This window comes from Trachemys scripta, chromosome 1 (genome assembly GCF_013100865.1).
Source record: "Trachemys scripta elegans isolate TJP31775 chromosome 1, CAS_Tse_1.0, whole genome shotgun sequence".
NCBI lineage: Eukaryota > Metazoa > Chordata > Testudines > Emydidae > Trachemys > Trachemys scripta.
The window spans coordinates 319,627,742-319,641,067 of record NC_048298.1 but is presented as its reverse complement, the minus strand read 5'-3'; the positions used below and the strand labels follow the sequence as shown (position 1 = coordinate 319,641,067).

Genomic DNA, 13,326 nt, shown 5'->3' with positions numbered 1-13,326 from the left:
ATTAAATGGCAAATGAAACCAGCACAACCCACTATCTATATCTCTACAGAAACCAAAATCTTACTCTACATGGTCAAGGTGATATCATTGGTACTAAAAGTGGCAGCAGCTTATCATCTCAGAGACTTAGCAGAAATCATGACCAGAAACTAGATGGTAAATCTCCATCACCACCAATGTTATATCCTTCACACTACAACAGCCCATTTCCTGAAAAGCACAGGTGTGATGTTTTACTGAGCCATGTGTACAGTGTGGAAGAAGTCAACCCAATGGTGAGTAGTTATTTTACTTTAAACACAGAGGTGGCCAAAGTTCAGTCTAAAGGCCAAATGTGATTCATGGATTCCTATAATATAGTTTACACTTGCTGTTATGGTATATTTCATGCTCAGCCATACCTCAGTGTTAATGGTGATGGTGGTTATCACCGCTATTATGAAAATAAGGTGTGAGCTTCAGGCTTTTAGCAAGTTGCCAATATGGCCTTCAGCTGGGGCACCCTGCTTTAACAACTCTATCACAGTAAATTCATAACAACTCTAATAAGGATCCTAATGTGCTGTTAGAAAAATAAACTTCCTTTAGAAGTAGATTAATGGATACAATGAAAGGAATCTGTGTACCTTTTATTCTAGGTGTAAACTATTGTATCCAAACATGAAGGAGAAAATCCTGAATGTTGTAATCTCTATTTTTCTTAAAGGGAAAGAGTAAAATTATAGCATTGTCAGTCCTCTCCACGTCACTCTTCACAGTGGGGTGTTACCCATCTCCATGGCAACTGGGGGCAAACCATTTCTTTGCTGCAAGCCTGAGTTTAGGACTGCCAATCAAGAAGAATTGCCCAGAATTCTCTGCCTCCAAACTGTACATGCTGCAGACTCCAGGGCTCCCTTTGTAGCAGAACTTTTGCAGAGAGAGAGAGAGAGAGAGAGAGTGTGTGTGTCTCAATTTCTTCATTGGCTTTAGATTTGTGTCCTCAACATTGTTAAACGGGGAAAAAAAAATTCTTTTGGCTCTCTGAAATGGGTTTGAAGGACAGCACCTTTCCTCCCTGTCTCCCCCCACAGTAAATGGCAGACAAAGACAACAGGCCAAAGGGAAACTAGCTCCCAGCCAGCGCATGGGCTAGGTCAATTGAGCAGAACGTTTGGAATCTGCCTTCATTGAAACCGGGCCCGTATCTGTGGCATGGGTCATAGAGTAAGTTTTTCAAAACCCATCCTGGCCCCCTCGCCCGATCCTCCCCTAGTCATAGGGCCCCTATTTCAACAACTTGTAGAGCAAGGAGGAAAACTTCACTGGAGCCCTCTGACTCTTGTGGGAGGGCAAGTTCTCCCCATAGCAACCAAGAGGAAAAATTTCTGCTCCCAGACAGCCTGTAGGCAAGGTCTATGCTAAGGTGCTTGAGAAGACCACAAAACATGCCCTCTTCCTATAAGCAATTTTACCTGTAAGGCCTCAGCTGCCATGAAAAGTTAGATTAAATGATCCTTGTGATCCTGTCTAATCTTATGGTTCTATACCAGCTCCTGTGACCTTTCTGATACCAATGGGTAATTTGCCTTCAATGGTTCCAGCTCATTCCTCATTTTGTGCAGTCAGTCCCTAGTCAGCACAGATCCAGCAGCAGGGAGCATGGGGTGAAGTGATTCAGATCCTCTACTCTGGTAGATAGGCCTTCCTCCTCTCCCCTTCCAACCTACAAGGGTCCCACAGGAGGTCATAAAATGGCCACTATTTTCCTTAAGGAGATATGCAGGATACATCCCTGTAGACTTTCCTTACAATCTCCCAGGAATAGCACTCTCCCCTTCATGGGCCCCTCCCACCTTTTCCCAGGGATTTTTGACCTAGGGACTGGTGAAGGATCTTAGCATTTAAAAGGACAGCATAAGAACATAAGAACGGTCATACTCGGTCAGACCAAAGGTCCATCTAGCCCAGTATCCTGTCTGTAATGGAGGAGGAGAAAGACCTCGGAGTCCTGGTAGACCGCAGGATGACTATGAGTCGACAATGTGACGTGGCACTGAAAAAAGCCAATGCGGTCTTGGGATGCATTAGGCGAGGTATATCTAGTAGGGATAAGGAGGTGCTGCTTCCGTTGTACAAGGCACTGGTGAGACCTCATTTGGAGTACTGTGTGCAGTTCTGGTCTCCAATGTTTAAAAAGGATGAACTCAAACTGGAACGGGTACAGAGAAGGGCCACTAGGATGATCAGAGGAATGGAAAACCTGTCATATGAAAGGAGACTCGAGGAGCTCGATTTGTTTAGCCTAACCAAAAGAAGGCTGAGGGGGGATATGATAGCTCTCTTTAAATATATCAGAGGGATAAATACCAGGGAGAGAGAGGAATTATTTCAGTTCAGTACTAATGTGGACACGAGAACGAATGGATATAAACTGGCCGTGGGGAAGTTTAGGCTTGAAATTAGACGAAGGTTTCTAACCGTCAGAGGGGTGAAATATTGGAATAGCCTTCCGAGAGAAACGGTGGGGGCGAAGGACCTGTCTGGCTTTAAGATTAAGCTAGATAAGTTTATGGAGGGAATGGTTTAATGGGATAACATGATTTTAGTCAAATAAACAGCGTGCCATCGCTGGTAAATAGTATCAATGGCCAATGAGGGTCTGGCTGGAAAATCTTGCCTGCATGCTTGGGGTTCTACTGATCGCCATATTTGGGGTCGGGAAGGAATTTTCCTCCAGGGTAGATTGGCAGAGGCCCTGGAGGTTTTTCGCCTTCCTCCGCAGCATGGGGCAGCGGTCGCTAGCTGGAGGATTCTCTGCTACTTGAAGTCATTAAACCAAAGGATTTGGGGACTTCAACAGCAGAGTCAAGGGAAAGGGGTTGGGACGGCTTTTGTGGCCTGCATCATGCGGGAGGTCAGACTAGATGATCATAATGGTCCCTTCTGACCTTAAAGTCTATGAGTCTTCCAACAGTGGCCAATGCCAGGTGCCCCAGAGAGAAAGAATAGGACAGGTAATCATCAAGTGATCCATCCCCTGTCACCCATTCCCAGCTTCTGGGAAACAGAGGCTGGGCACACCTTCCCTGTCCATCTTGGCTAATAGCCATTGATGGACCTATGCTCCATGAACGTATCTAGTTCTTTTTGAACCCTGTTATGGTCTTGGCCTTCACAACATCCTCTGGCAAGGAGTTCCACAGGTTGACTGTGCCTTGGGTGAAAAAAATACTTCCTTTTGTTTATTTTAAACCTGCTGCCTGTTGATTTCATTTGGTGACCCGTAATTCTTGTGTTATGATAAGGAGTAAATAAACTTCTTTACTTTCTCCACACCAGTCATGATTTTATTGGCCTCTATCATATCCCCCCTTAATTGTCTCTTTTCCAAGCTGAAAAGTCCCAGTCTCTCCTCATATGGCAGTTGTTCTATACCCCTAATCATTTTTGTTGCCCTTTTCTGAACCTTTTCCAATTCCAATATATCTTTTTTGAGATGGGGTGACCACATCTGCACGCAGTATTCAAGATGTGAGCGTACCATGGATTTATATAGAGACAATATGATATTTTCTGTCTTATCTATCCGTTTCTTAATGATTCCCAACATTCTGTTAGCTTTTTTGACTACCGCTGCACATTGAGTGGATGTTTTCAGAGAACTCTCCACAATGACTCCAAGATCTCTTTCTTGAGTGGTAACAGCTAAGTTAGACCCCATTATTTTATATGTATAGCTAGGATTATGTTTTCCAATATGCATTACTTCGTATTTATCAACATTGAATTTCATCTGCCATTTTGTTGCCCAGTCACCCAGTTGTGAGAGATCCTTTTGTAGCTCTTCACAGTCTGCCTGGGACTTAACTATCTTGAGTAGTTTTGTATCATCTGCAATTTTTGCCACCTCACTGTTTACCCCTTTTTCCAGATAGTTTATGAATATGTTAAATAGGACTGGGCCCAGTACAGACCCCTGGGAGACACCACTATTTACCTCTCTCCATTCTGAAAACTGACCATTTATTCCTACCCTTTGTTTCCTATCTTTTAACCAGTTACCAGTCCATGAGAGGACCTTCTCTCTTATCCCATAACAGCTTAATTTTCTTAAAAGCCTTTGATGAGGGACCTTGTCAAAGGGTTTCTGAAAATCTAAGTACACTATATCCACTAGATCCCTCTTGTCCACATGCTTGTTGACCCCCTCAAAGAATTCTAGTAGATTGGTGAGGCATGATTTCCCTTTACAAAAAACATGTTTATTCTTCCCCAACAAATTATGTTCATCTATGTTTCTAACAATTTTGTTCTTTACTATCGTTTCAACCAGTTTGCTCGGGACTGAAGTCAGGCTTACCGGCCTGTAATTGCAGGGATCACCTCTGGAGCCCTTTTTAAAAATTGGCATCACATTAGCTATCCTCTAGTTATTTGGTACAGAAGCGGATTTAAATGATAGGTTACAGACTACAGCTAGTAGTTCTGCAATTTCACATTTTGAGTTCCATCAGAACTCTTGGGTGAATACCATCTGGTCCTCCTGACTTATTACTGTTTAGGTTATCGATTTCTTCCAAAATCTCCTCTAATCACACGTCAATCTGGGAGAGTTCCTCAGATTTGTCACCTAAAAACAATGGCTCAGGTTTGGGAATCTTCCTCACATCCTCAGCCGTGAAGACCAATGCAAAGAATTAATTTCGTTTCTCCACAATGGCTTTATCATCCTTGTGTGCTCCTTTAGCATCTCAATCGTAAGCATAAAGTCTTAAATCCTCTGCCGAGAGAGACTCTCCCCTTTAGATCCTCTAAAGAGGCGAAATCTCTAAACCTGAGGCTCTGAGTAAGATACATCAGACTCTCAACTAAATTTTCCAGAATTAAGCACAAATGGGGGTTTAGCTTCATAAGTGCTTATTTTCTTAGAAAATGAAACACCAATAAATAAGTTGTTAAATAAATAAAAATTGGAAAGTTGATGAAGAGGTGTGTGATTTTTCCTCTGCTGGTTTATAAAGGAGTGGGAATTTCTCTATTGAGACCTACTCGTACCTAACGACTACAAATTTTTCATTACTCTGCCTTAAGTTAAGCCTGCTGCATTCTTAGTAAAGGACATAGTTATACTAACTGAGGTAGTATTCCTGCCAAATACACAGACAGGAAAATAAAATAATTCAAACAAAACTTGGGTACAACTGCCTCAGGGCTGATAGTATTGCCTGCAATCTCTTATTGTGGGAGGTCTATGCTCAACTCGGAGGCCACTGTGAGTGTGCACAAAGAAAAACACGACATAAAATCTACTTTAATTATGCTTCCCTAGCAACTTTTTCAAGAATGATGCTTCACCTGACTGAGTTGCTATACATTCAAATATATGTTCCCAGGGCAACCATAGAATAGCATTCTAAACTCTGATATCCTTCTAAATGTTTTGTTGGTAAGCTCTTTAGGGAGCACAGAGACAAAGCAGTCACTGATGCTTTAACAAGGGAATAAGGGGTTTCTGAAGTCTGGGCAGATTTCCCCCTTTAATTGTCATCTGGGAATGAATCGTCTAAGAAAATGGGTGCTTGAGATGTCCAAGAGACAAGTTTATCCTTTCCCCATGTACATTAAAATAAACCAACACTATCAGTAAGACCCTTTGTGATACCAGAAAATAAAAGGTGCAGTCGGCCATCTTCTACTAATTGGAACAACAGAACCAGCTTCATGAAGAAACAGTTATTTTGGAAAGGGCACAAGATTCTTTGTGGTACAAAGAGAAACAATGACATAGAAATCTCAGGTGTCTCAACAGGTCCATAAGGAGATCAATATTTTAAGTGGAAATACTGAAATCCATCATTGCAGAATTTTCTTCCCCAAACATCAGAATACAAAAATAAATTTCCTGTAGTTCCCACTGATCAGGGAGAGTCACCCAGAGATACTTTAGCTTCTGCAACACAAGAAGCTTTTTCAATACAGAGTACTCCCTTTTTGGACTTGTAAGTTCTATGCGGTTCACAAATGCCGTATTTCAGCCCTCCCTTCAAGTGAAAAGGATACATGTCTGTCTTTCTCTGGACAACCTTCTCATCATGTTACTCAGACCTCAGCAGCCATCACAAAATACCTTCAGAAACAAAAGTTTGAGCAAACAAGTGGAAGGGCCAATTACAGCGCTCACAAAATTCCAGCATTTAACTTATCTTCTACGATAACCTTTATTTCAGAAGAGAGACAGAAGAAAATAAAGTCTGACATTAGCTGACCTCTATAAAGACAAAATCTCTGACAGCTCCTGGGCTTTTTGGTCTCGTGTATACCCAGCACGATTGAGTGTCTTGGTTGCTAGTATTACTGAATTAACATTCTTTTAGAGAACTGTCTATCTAACTTCTTAAGATGCAAAAAGTCTTTTTTATTCAATATATCCCATCATTTCAAATAGTGTTTGCTAGAGGCTATTCTAAACTACAGCAGGGACTGAAGTGTCCTGTGACTGGCCCAAGGGTCTTGAGGATAGCAGGGGAGCCAAATTGTGACCAGTAGTACATTTAAATATGTAGTGACACACCTAAGGACTAAGTCTATGTTTTAGTAAAAGATAGAAAATATGCAAAGTTACTAGCTTGTAAAACTTAAGATGAAAATTTTGTTTTATGCTTCAGTAATGTAAAATTATTGCTGTACTTTCAATTCATTACTAACTGTGCCTGCTCTATGTATTGTTCAGCTTCCCCCAGAGAGGTCCTTACCTACAACTGCAACAGAAAAGTTCTTTCAAGAAGAAGAGAAACGAGCAAAAGAATTTGAAGAGATTTTAAATTCACACATTGAAGAACTGCAAAGGCATTCTGAAAATACAGTCAAAAAATATGCCAGGCTAAAGCAAAATAGACATATATGAGCCTTTTAGCTTTTTATTTGCAGTTTAAAAAAAATAAAGGTATAACCAAATAGTTACTCTTCTGATTCTCAAAACTAAACTCTGCTACCATTTTCTTGAATTTACACAGAAGACAGCTAGTGTCTTGTAACATAAATGGGGGGGAGGGGTTTGCATTCCTATATTAACATGACATATTGCTCTGTTATGGCTTTAGTTACAGCGAATATTTGCAATCTAAGACATATCTAGAAATTAAATATGTAATTTGTTTTTGTCTACTTGAATTGTGTGCTCGAGAAACCCATTTGGACCACTGTAAATTAAGTAAAGATACATGAAACTTGATGGGGTAAGAGAGCTATATAATCAATGGAGCTGGCCACTTGAGACTATACCTAGTCTAAGGGGATTCTCTAGCTTGCATAGAACTGGAATAACAGGTTGACACTGTCCTATTCACAGCTTAGAGCATCAGGGGCATAGCTGTGCTCTGGTTATGCTTGGCTACAAGAATAGCCGTTTATGTCCATTGCAGCTGAGCCTGCTCTAACCTGTGCTTAGGACCAGGCAAGCCCACGGCATGGTCAAGAGTAGGGAAAGGGCAAACATATCTTGAATTCACCTTTCCCACCACAGTTTGCATTGCTGTGCTAAGCAGAGTTCAGTTGGAACAGAGCATCTTACCTATAATTAGGGCCCTATCAAATTCACGGCCATGAAAAACGCATCACGGACCGTGAAATCTGGTCTTTTGTGTGCTTTTACCATATACTATATAGATTTCACAGGGAAGACCAGCGTTTCTCAAATTGGGGATCCTTATCCAAAAGAGGGTTGCAGGGGAGGGAGGGGGAGGGTCGCAAGGTTATTTTAGGGAGGTTGCGGTATTACCACCCTTACTTCTGCGCCGTCTTCAGAGCTGGGGAGCTGGAGAGCAGCAGCTGTTGGCTGGGTGCCCCGCTCTGAAGGCGGCGCCCCACCAGCAGCAGTGCAGAAGTAAGGGTGGTAGTACCATACCATACTATCCTTACTTCTGTGCTGCTGCTGGCAGTAGCTCTGCCATCAGAGCTGGGCACATGGCCAACAGCCACTACTCTTCAGCTGCCCAGCTCTAAAGGCAGCACCACAGCCAGCAGCAGCGCAGAGTAAGGGTATCAGTACCGCAACCCCCCCTACAATAACCTTGTGACCCATACACACAACTCCTTTTTGGGTCAGGACTCCTACAGTTACAACACTGAAATTTCACATTTAAATAGCTGATATCATGAAATTTACAATTTTAAAAATCGTATGACCGTGAAACTGACCAAAATGGACTGTGAATTTGGTAGGGCCCTACCTATAATGGTTTAAAAGTTTTTCATTAATATTTAAATATCTGAAAAAAATTATTCTTAAAAGTAAATCTTTTTGTAAAGCAAATATTGGTGTTTAAGTATAATGTTGGCCTATTGTTTTTATCACAGTGTAGAACATGTAAAACCTTTGTCCTCAGACTACCTAGATTGCTGAATATCCCCTTTGTAAAGGCTCTTAGCAGTTACTACTTTTCCAATCCTTCTTCCAACCCAATGCTCTGCATCTTGAGTAACTGTCTGTTTCACACAACAATTCCTTTTATTTGCAGTTCATACTAAATTATTTCCTTGTGTAAGTGGAACAGTCAGAAACTACAGGAGACATATTAACAATCGACTTTAATGGAATAGTTACAGAAAAACTACAGTACAGCATGTACTGCATTTTCTGTTTGCAACTTCATGGAAAAAGCTGGATAAAAATAATACTGGTGAACCAAATAGACTGGTTTGTGAGTAACAGAATTATCATTAATATTCAAACCCACACCAAAATGTGAATTGTTTTTGGAAGCTATATTTCCAATATAGCAAAACACACTATTTCACACTTAGATAAAATAGCCAGATTTTAAATACCAAATTTGCTCAGTTTTCAATAAAATGGGTAATGATAATGAAAATATAAAAGAACCTTAAACTCAGGCAAATAACTAAAGAAAGCTGGAGAGTAAAGAGTGAACAAAAAGATGATGAAAGAGTATTTGAACAAACTAAATAAATGTAAACCTTCAGTTTAAAAGACAATGCATCTGGAAGTTTTAAAAGAACTATGGTATAAATTTAGGAAATAATATTCAGTAAATTATAAGTCAGAAGTCTGCCCTGGAGACTAAGAAAGCAAAAATTTGCCTTTAAGAATGATAGAAAGGAAGATACTAGAAGATATTGACATATTAGCCTTGTTTCTTTTCCAAGTAAAATATTCAAACATATAACGAGTCAGTATTACTCAGCTCCTCAAAGGTACTTAGGTGTTGTTCCACAGCGGGTTACAACACCTAATCCCTGCACAGTCCAGTGAAATCCTCAGCCCCAAGCATGGAGAGAGTTATGTGCCTGAGGCCAGATTCACAATGGTACTAAAATGCATTAAGTACTTAATTGCCTCTTTAGGTGCCAACATTTAGGCACTGCTGACATTCTCAAACCACCACTCAGATGTCACCTGATCTTGTAGCATTGCAACACTTAAATACCTTTGTGAACCCAGCCCATAGGCACCTACTCCGTGGGTGCTCCAGGCTCAACCACAGAAAAGAAAGAGAGGGTGCTCAGCACACACCAACCATAGCTGTTCAGTGGGGTCCACCAATCAGGTGTTGGGTGGGGCCACTAATCAGCTGTTGGGTTGCTGGTAGGGAGGTGCTCATGGGAGGGTTGAGAGCAGTGAATGGCGGGGGGTGGGAAGAGGAAAAGCGAGGGCAGGGTCTAGGGGAGAGGGGGCGGAGCAGGGGGAGGGGACTAAGCAGGGGCAGAGCAGGGGCGGGAAAAGGCAGAGTGAGGGCAGGACCTTGTGGGGAGGGGCAGAGTGGGTGTAGGGCCTCAGGGTGGAGCAGGGGTGGAGTACCCACTGGGAAAAATAAAAGTTAGCACCTGTGACCCAGCCCCTAAGAAAGGGATCCTCAGAAGTCAGCAAGCTAAGCAGGGAGCTGCCTGAGCTAACCAGGAGTAAAATGGTGGGGAGAGGGGTGGGAAAAAAAGAAGGGCTTAGGCATCTAAACTGCTGACCTTTTGTACCTGGCTGATGGGCCAGAGATAGGTATTTCCTTCTGCTGGCGATCCTCAGCTGCAAACCTTCTCCTGGAGCTAGGTGCCGAAGCCAAGTCAGCCGCTTATGTAGTCCATGTCCTTACAGCTGATAACATCTCTCTCACTGCCTCCTGTTCATGGGCAATACTCTCTCATGTTTGCCGGATGTTTCCCCATGCACCCTACCTATTGGTGGCCTACATCTGGACCACCTGCTGCAGGGACTGCCAGGTATGTGCCTGCTCTAAGCATGCCTACAGGATCAACCTTCCCTAGTTTGAGAAGGGCTTTGAGCTGTTCATTAGCTGTGGGCAGCATCAGGGTGTAGGTGGCTTTGTGAATACCAACCAGCAGAAACTTAGATGCCTACAAGGTTAGTGGCACCTAAATGGTGGAATTAGGTGCCTAAAGAGGTAGGTAGGCATCTAAATATTTTTGGAGATCTGGGCCTATGTGACTATTTAGAAGAAAGCTGTCCAACAAATTAGTTGATTAAAAAAATACATCTGGCCAAATTAATAACCTTGTTTGCTGCAATTACTCATTCAACTTTCTTGCAGTGCCATATACCATAGACTCATGGTACACAGTGCACCAAAATGCCATTTGGAAACTTCAGGTAGTGCACATAGAAACTTACTTGCTAACCAATGTTTCCTGCACAGATCACATTACACCTGATAGGCACTGGTTGTCATATAATTTCTAGATATAAATCCAAGTGCTGGTTTTTACCCACTTACCTGAAATGTGATCTTTTTCTTTGTGTAATAACTTCCCAGATGAAATCAGCTAAGGTTGCTGAATTGACAATCCCCTACTTTAAACAGCAGGGAGTTGCTGGTAGAGCAATTTCATCAAGGGATCCTTGACTCTGAATCTGCGTCATCTAGATTCACCAGAACCCAGATATATTGACCTTCAGGGCAAACTTTAAAGCCTATTTGCTCTCCATTCCCCAGAGGCGAGGACCAGGGAGTGGTAAGGGAATGTACTTTGTTCATTGTGAATAGGTGAGGAGTTCACAACTTAATTTGATAACATTTGTAAATGCAGGGAGGGGCAAAGGGGTTATGTACAGATATCTGAACCAACAAACTATGCAGGGGCATATTTTAAAAATCAAAATACATTTGATACTTTTATTAAGTACGTAAAAAAAGGTGAAAACTCATCCATGATCAGATTGATTGGGAGGTGCAATCTAGAAATTGCTGGGTGGTGGGGCACCTAAAATACTTTGTGCTCTAATTGCCACATTTTAGTAAAGTTAGTGGGAAAACTAGGAAAATTTATGGTGGCCATCAAATATAATGAGGATTGAGATATAATATACGTGATGACCAACTGCAGGACCTAAATTTGTATAGTCGACAAAGAATACTCAAAAGGGGACAAGGATCAGAGGCTATATAAACTTGCAGGTAAGAATATAAATTAAAATGTTTTAATAAATTACAATTTAAAATAATTAGGAATTATTGTGCATAAATTCCTTCAGAAGTTGCTAGGACAAGATGCAGTGACCTGATGCTAAAGTTTATGAAAACTTGAGTATGAGCAATTGAGCAATAGAGCAGATATCTAAGCAGCAATACTGTTTTTAACATTTTTCAAAGGCCTCCCAAAAATATTTTTAGCACCCCAATTGAAAGGCTCATTTTAAATAAAAAGCTGCCAGCTTCCTTTGCAGCAGGAGAAATGAAGATCAGTTGTGTATTCTTGCCAACCTGTTTTATCAAGGGATAATTTTGAAATAGATTGTGGCCTACGGGCTGCTAACCTATCCTATCCATTTTTCCAAGACTTACATTGGAAGTGAGATCTGTCAGTGAAATAACAATAAAGGAGCATAAATATATTAAAATCACTCACCTGAAAGTTGGGTAGATATTTTCTTTTTTCCTTCTCTTTAGCCTCCTCTTTTTCTTACCTTCCATTTCCCATCCATTCTGTCTATCTCCAACCCAATTTTCTCATTTGTGTTTTCTCTTTATTATTATTCTGTCCCACCTCATCCCCAGGGCTATTGGTGGGGCTATTCAACACACACACAGTCATCTACAAGTCAGTCCAGGGGCTTCCAAAAACCCTGGAAATCCACAAAGTTTGTGGGTTCCAAAGGTCAGCCATTCACAGCCATGTTGAGAACTAGGAAAACACCCTAGTGATGGGCTCGCAATGTGAAAGTTAGCTTTGCAGCAAAATGAAATTCATCTCTCATTTAAGGGGGAGGAATAGCTCAGTGATTTGAGCATTGGCTTGCTAAACCCAGAGTTGGGAGTTCAATCCTTGCGGGGGCCATTTAGGGATTTGGGGCAAAAATCTGTCTGGGGATTGGTCCGGCTTTGAGCAGGGCGTTGGACTAGATGACCTCCTGAGGTCCCTTCCAACCCTAATATTCTATGATACTTCTATTGGGAGAGTCCTAAAGAGCATGTGGCCCAAAGGCCAGCTCTGTAAAGTGACAGGATTAATCTGTCTGGTGCGCTAACCCACATTCCATTCCACTCTAAGGGCAGGAAGTAAAAACAACTTGCTTCTACAAGTCACACCATAAAAGCTACCAGTCATACTAGATCTGAACCTGGCTAACAGGCAAAACTTGTAATGAATGCAAGAACAAGTCAGACACTAGTCTCAATGATCAGCGAGCCATGTAGGGAGTGGCTACTAAAACTCTACCAAATCAAACCAAAGATGGACAAATGTTATGAAAAATCATCATGATATCACATCTTTCTTGGTTTTTTCAAACCTCTAAATGTTGGATTTTGACACTGACTTTGGCTTATCCAGCCAAAAGTTAGTACGTTGCTGTTATTAACAGAGATACTGGAGAGTCTGAGGGTATGTCTAGTCTGCAATGTAAACCTAGGATTAGTGGGACTTGAGTCAGCTGACCCTGGATTCAAGAACCCAGGGCTTGAGCGTCTACACTGAGTGTTAACCCTACATTAGGGATTTTCTAAAAAGAGCTTGAACCTTGGGATCTGGCATCCATACTGCAGCACGCAGGCCTGAATAAAACCAACCATATCTCAGACTCCACAGCACTCTCCTGAAACACGACCACTCTAGTCCTTTGACTGTGGTGCACTGTGGGAAAACTTGACTGTCCACCCTACACATTACAGACAGTGTGAACAGCCTGCCAACACACCCTGCCCAGCACTCATTTTGATCTGTGTGTTCCCAGCTACTAGAGACAGCACTATGGAGGAGGCGCCTTTTGAACAACTTCTTTTGCTTGCGCTTTCATTCCTGTGTCAGGAAGCAGGCAGTGCTTCCATGAGACACTGGTGGACATCAGTGGCGTGTTCTGACCCACCAAAGGCACCTGGC

At 41.9% G+C, this 13,326-nt stretch overlaps 1 protein-coding gene across 1 annotated transcript in view; it reads left to right on the top strand.

Annotated features, from left to right (window-relative positions):
* Positions 1-7,050, top strand: part of DEUP1 (deuterosome assembly protein 1) — a 65,933-nt gene extending 58,883 nt beyond the window's left edge. Inside the window, exons 12-13 of the mRNA XM_034759584.1 lie at positions 50-275; positions 6,713-7,050. Of these exons, the coding sequence (XP_034615475.1) occupies positions 50-275; positions 6,713-6,886 (400 nt within the window). The 3' untranslated portion in view covers positions 6,887-7,050. The remainder of the gene's footprint in view (positions 1-49; positions 276-6,712) is intronic.
* The last annotated feature ends 6,276 nt before the right edge of the window (positions 7,051-13,326 follow it).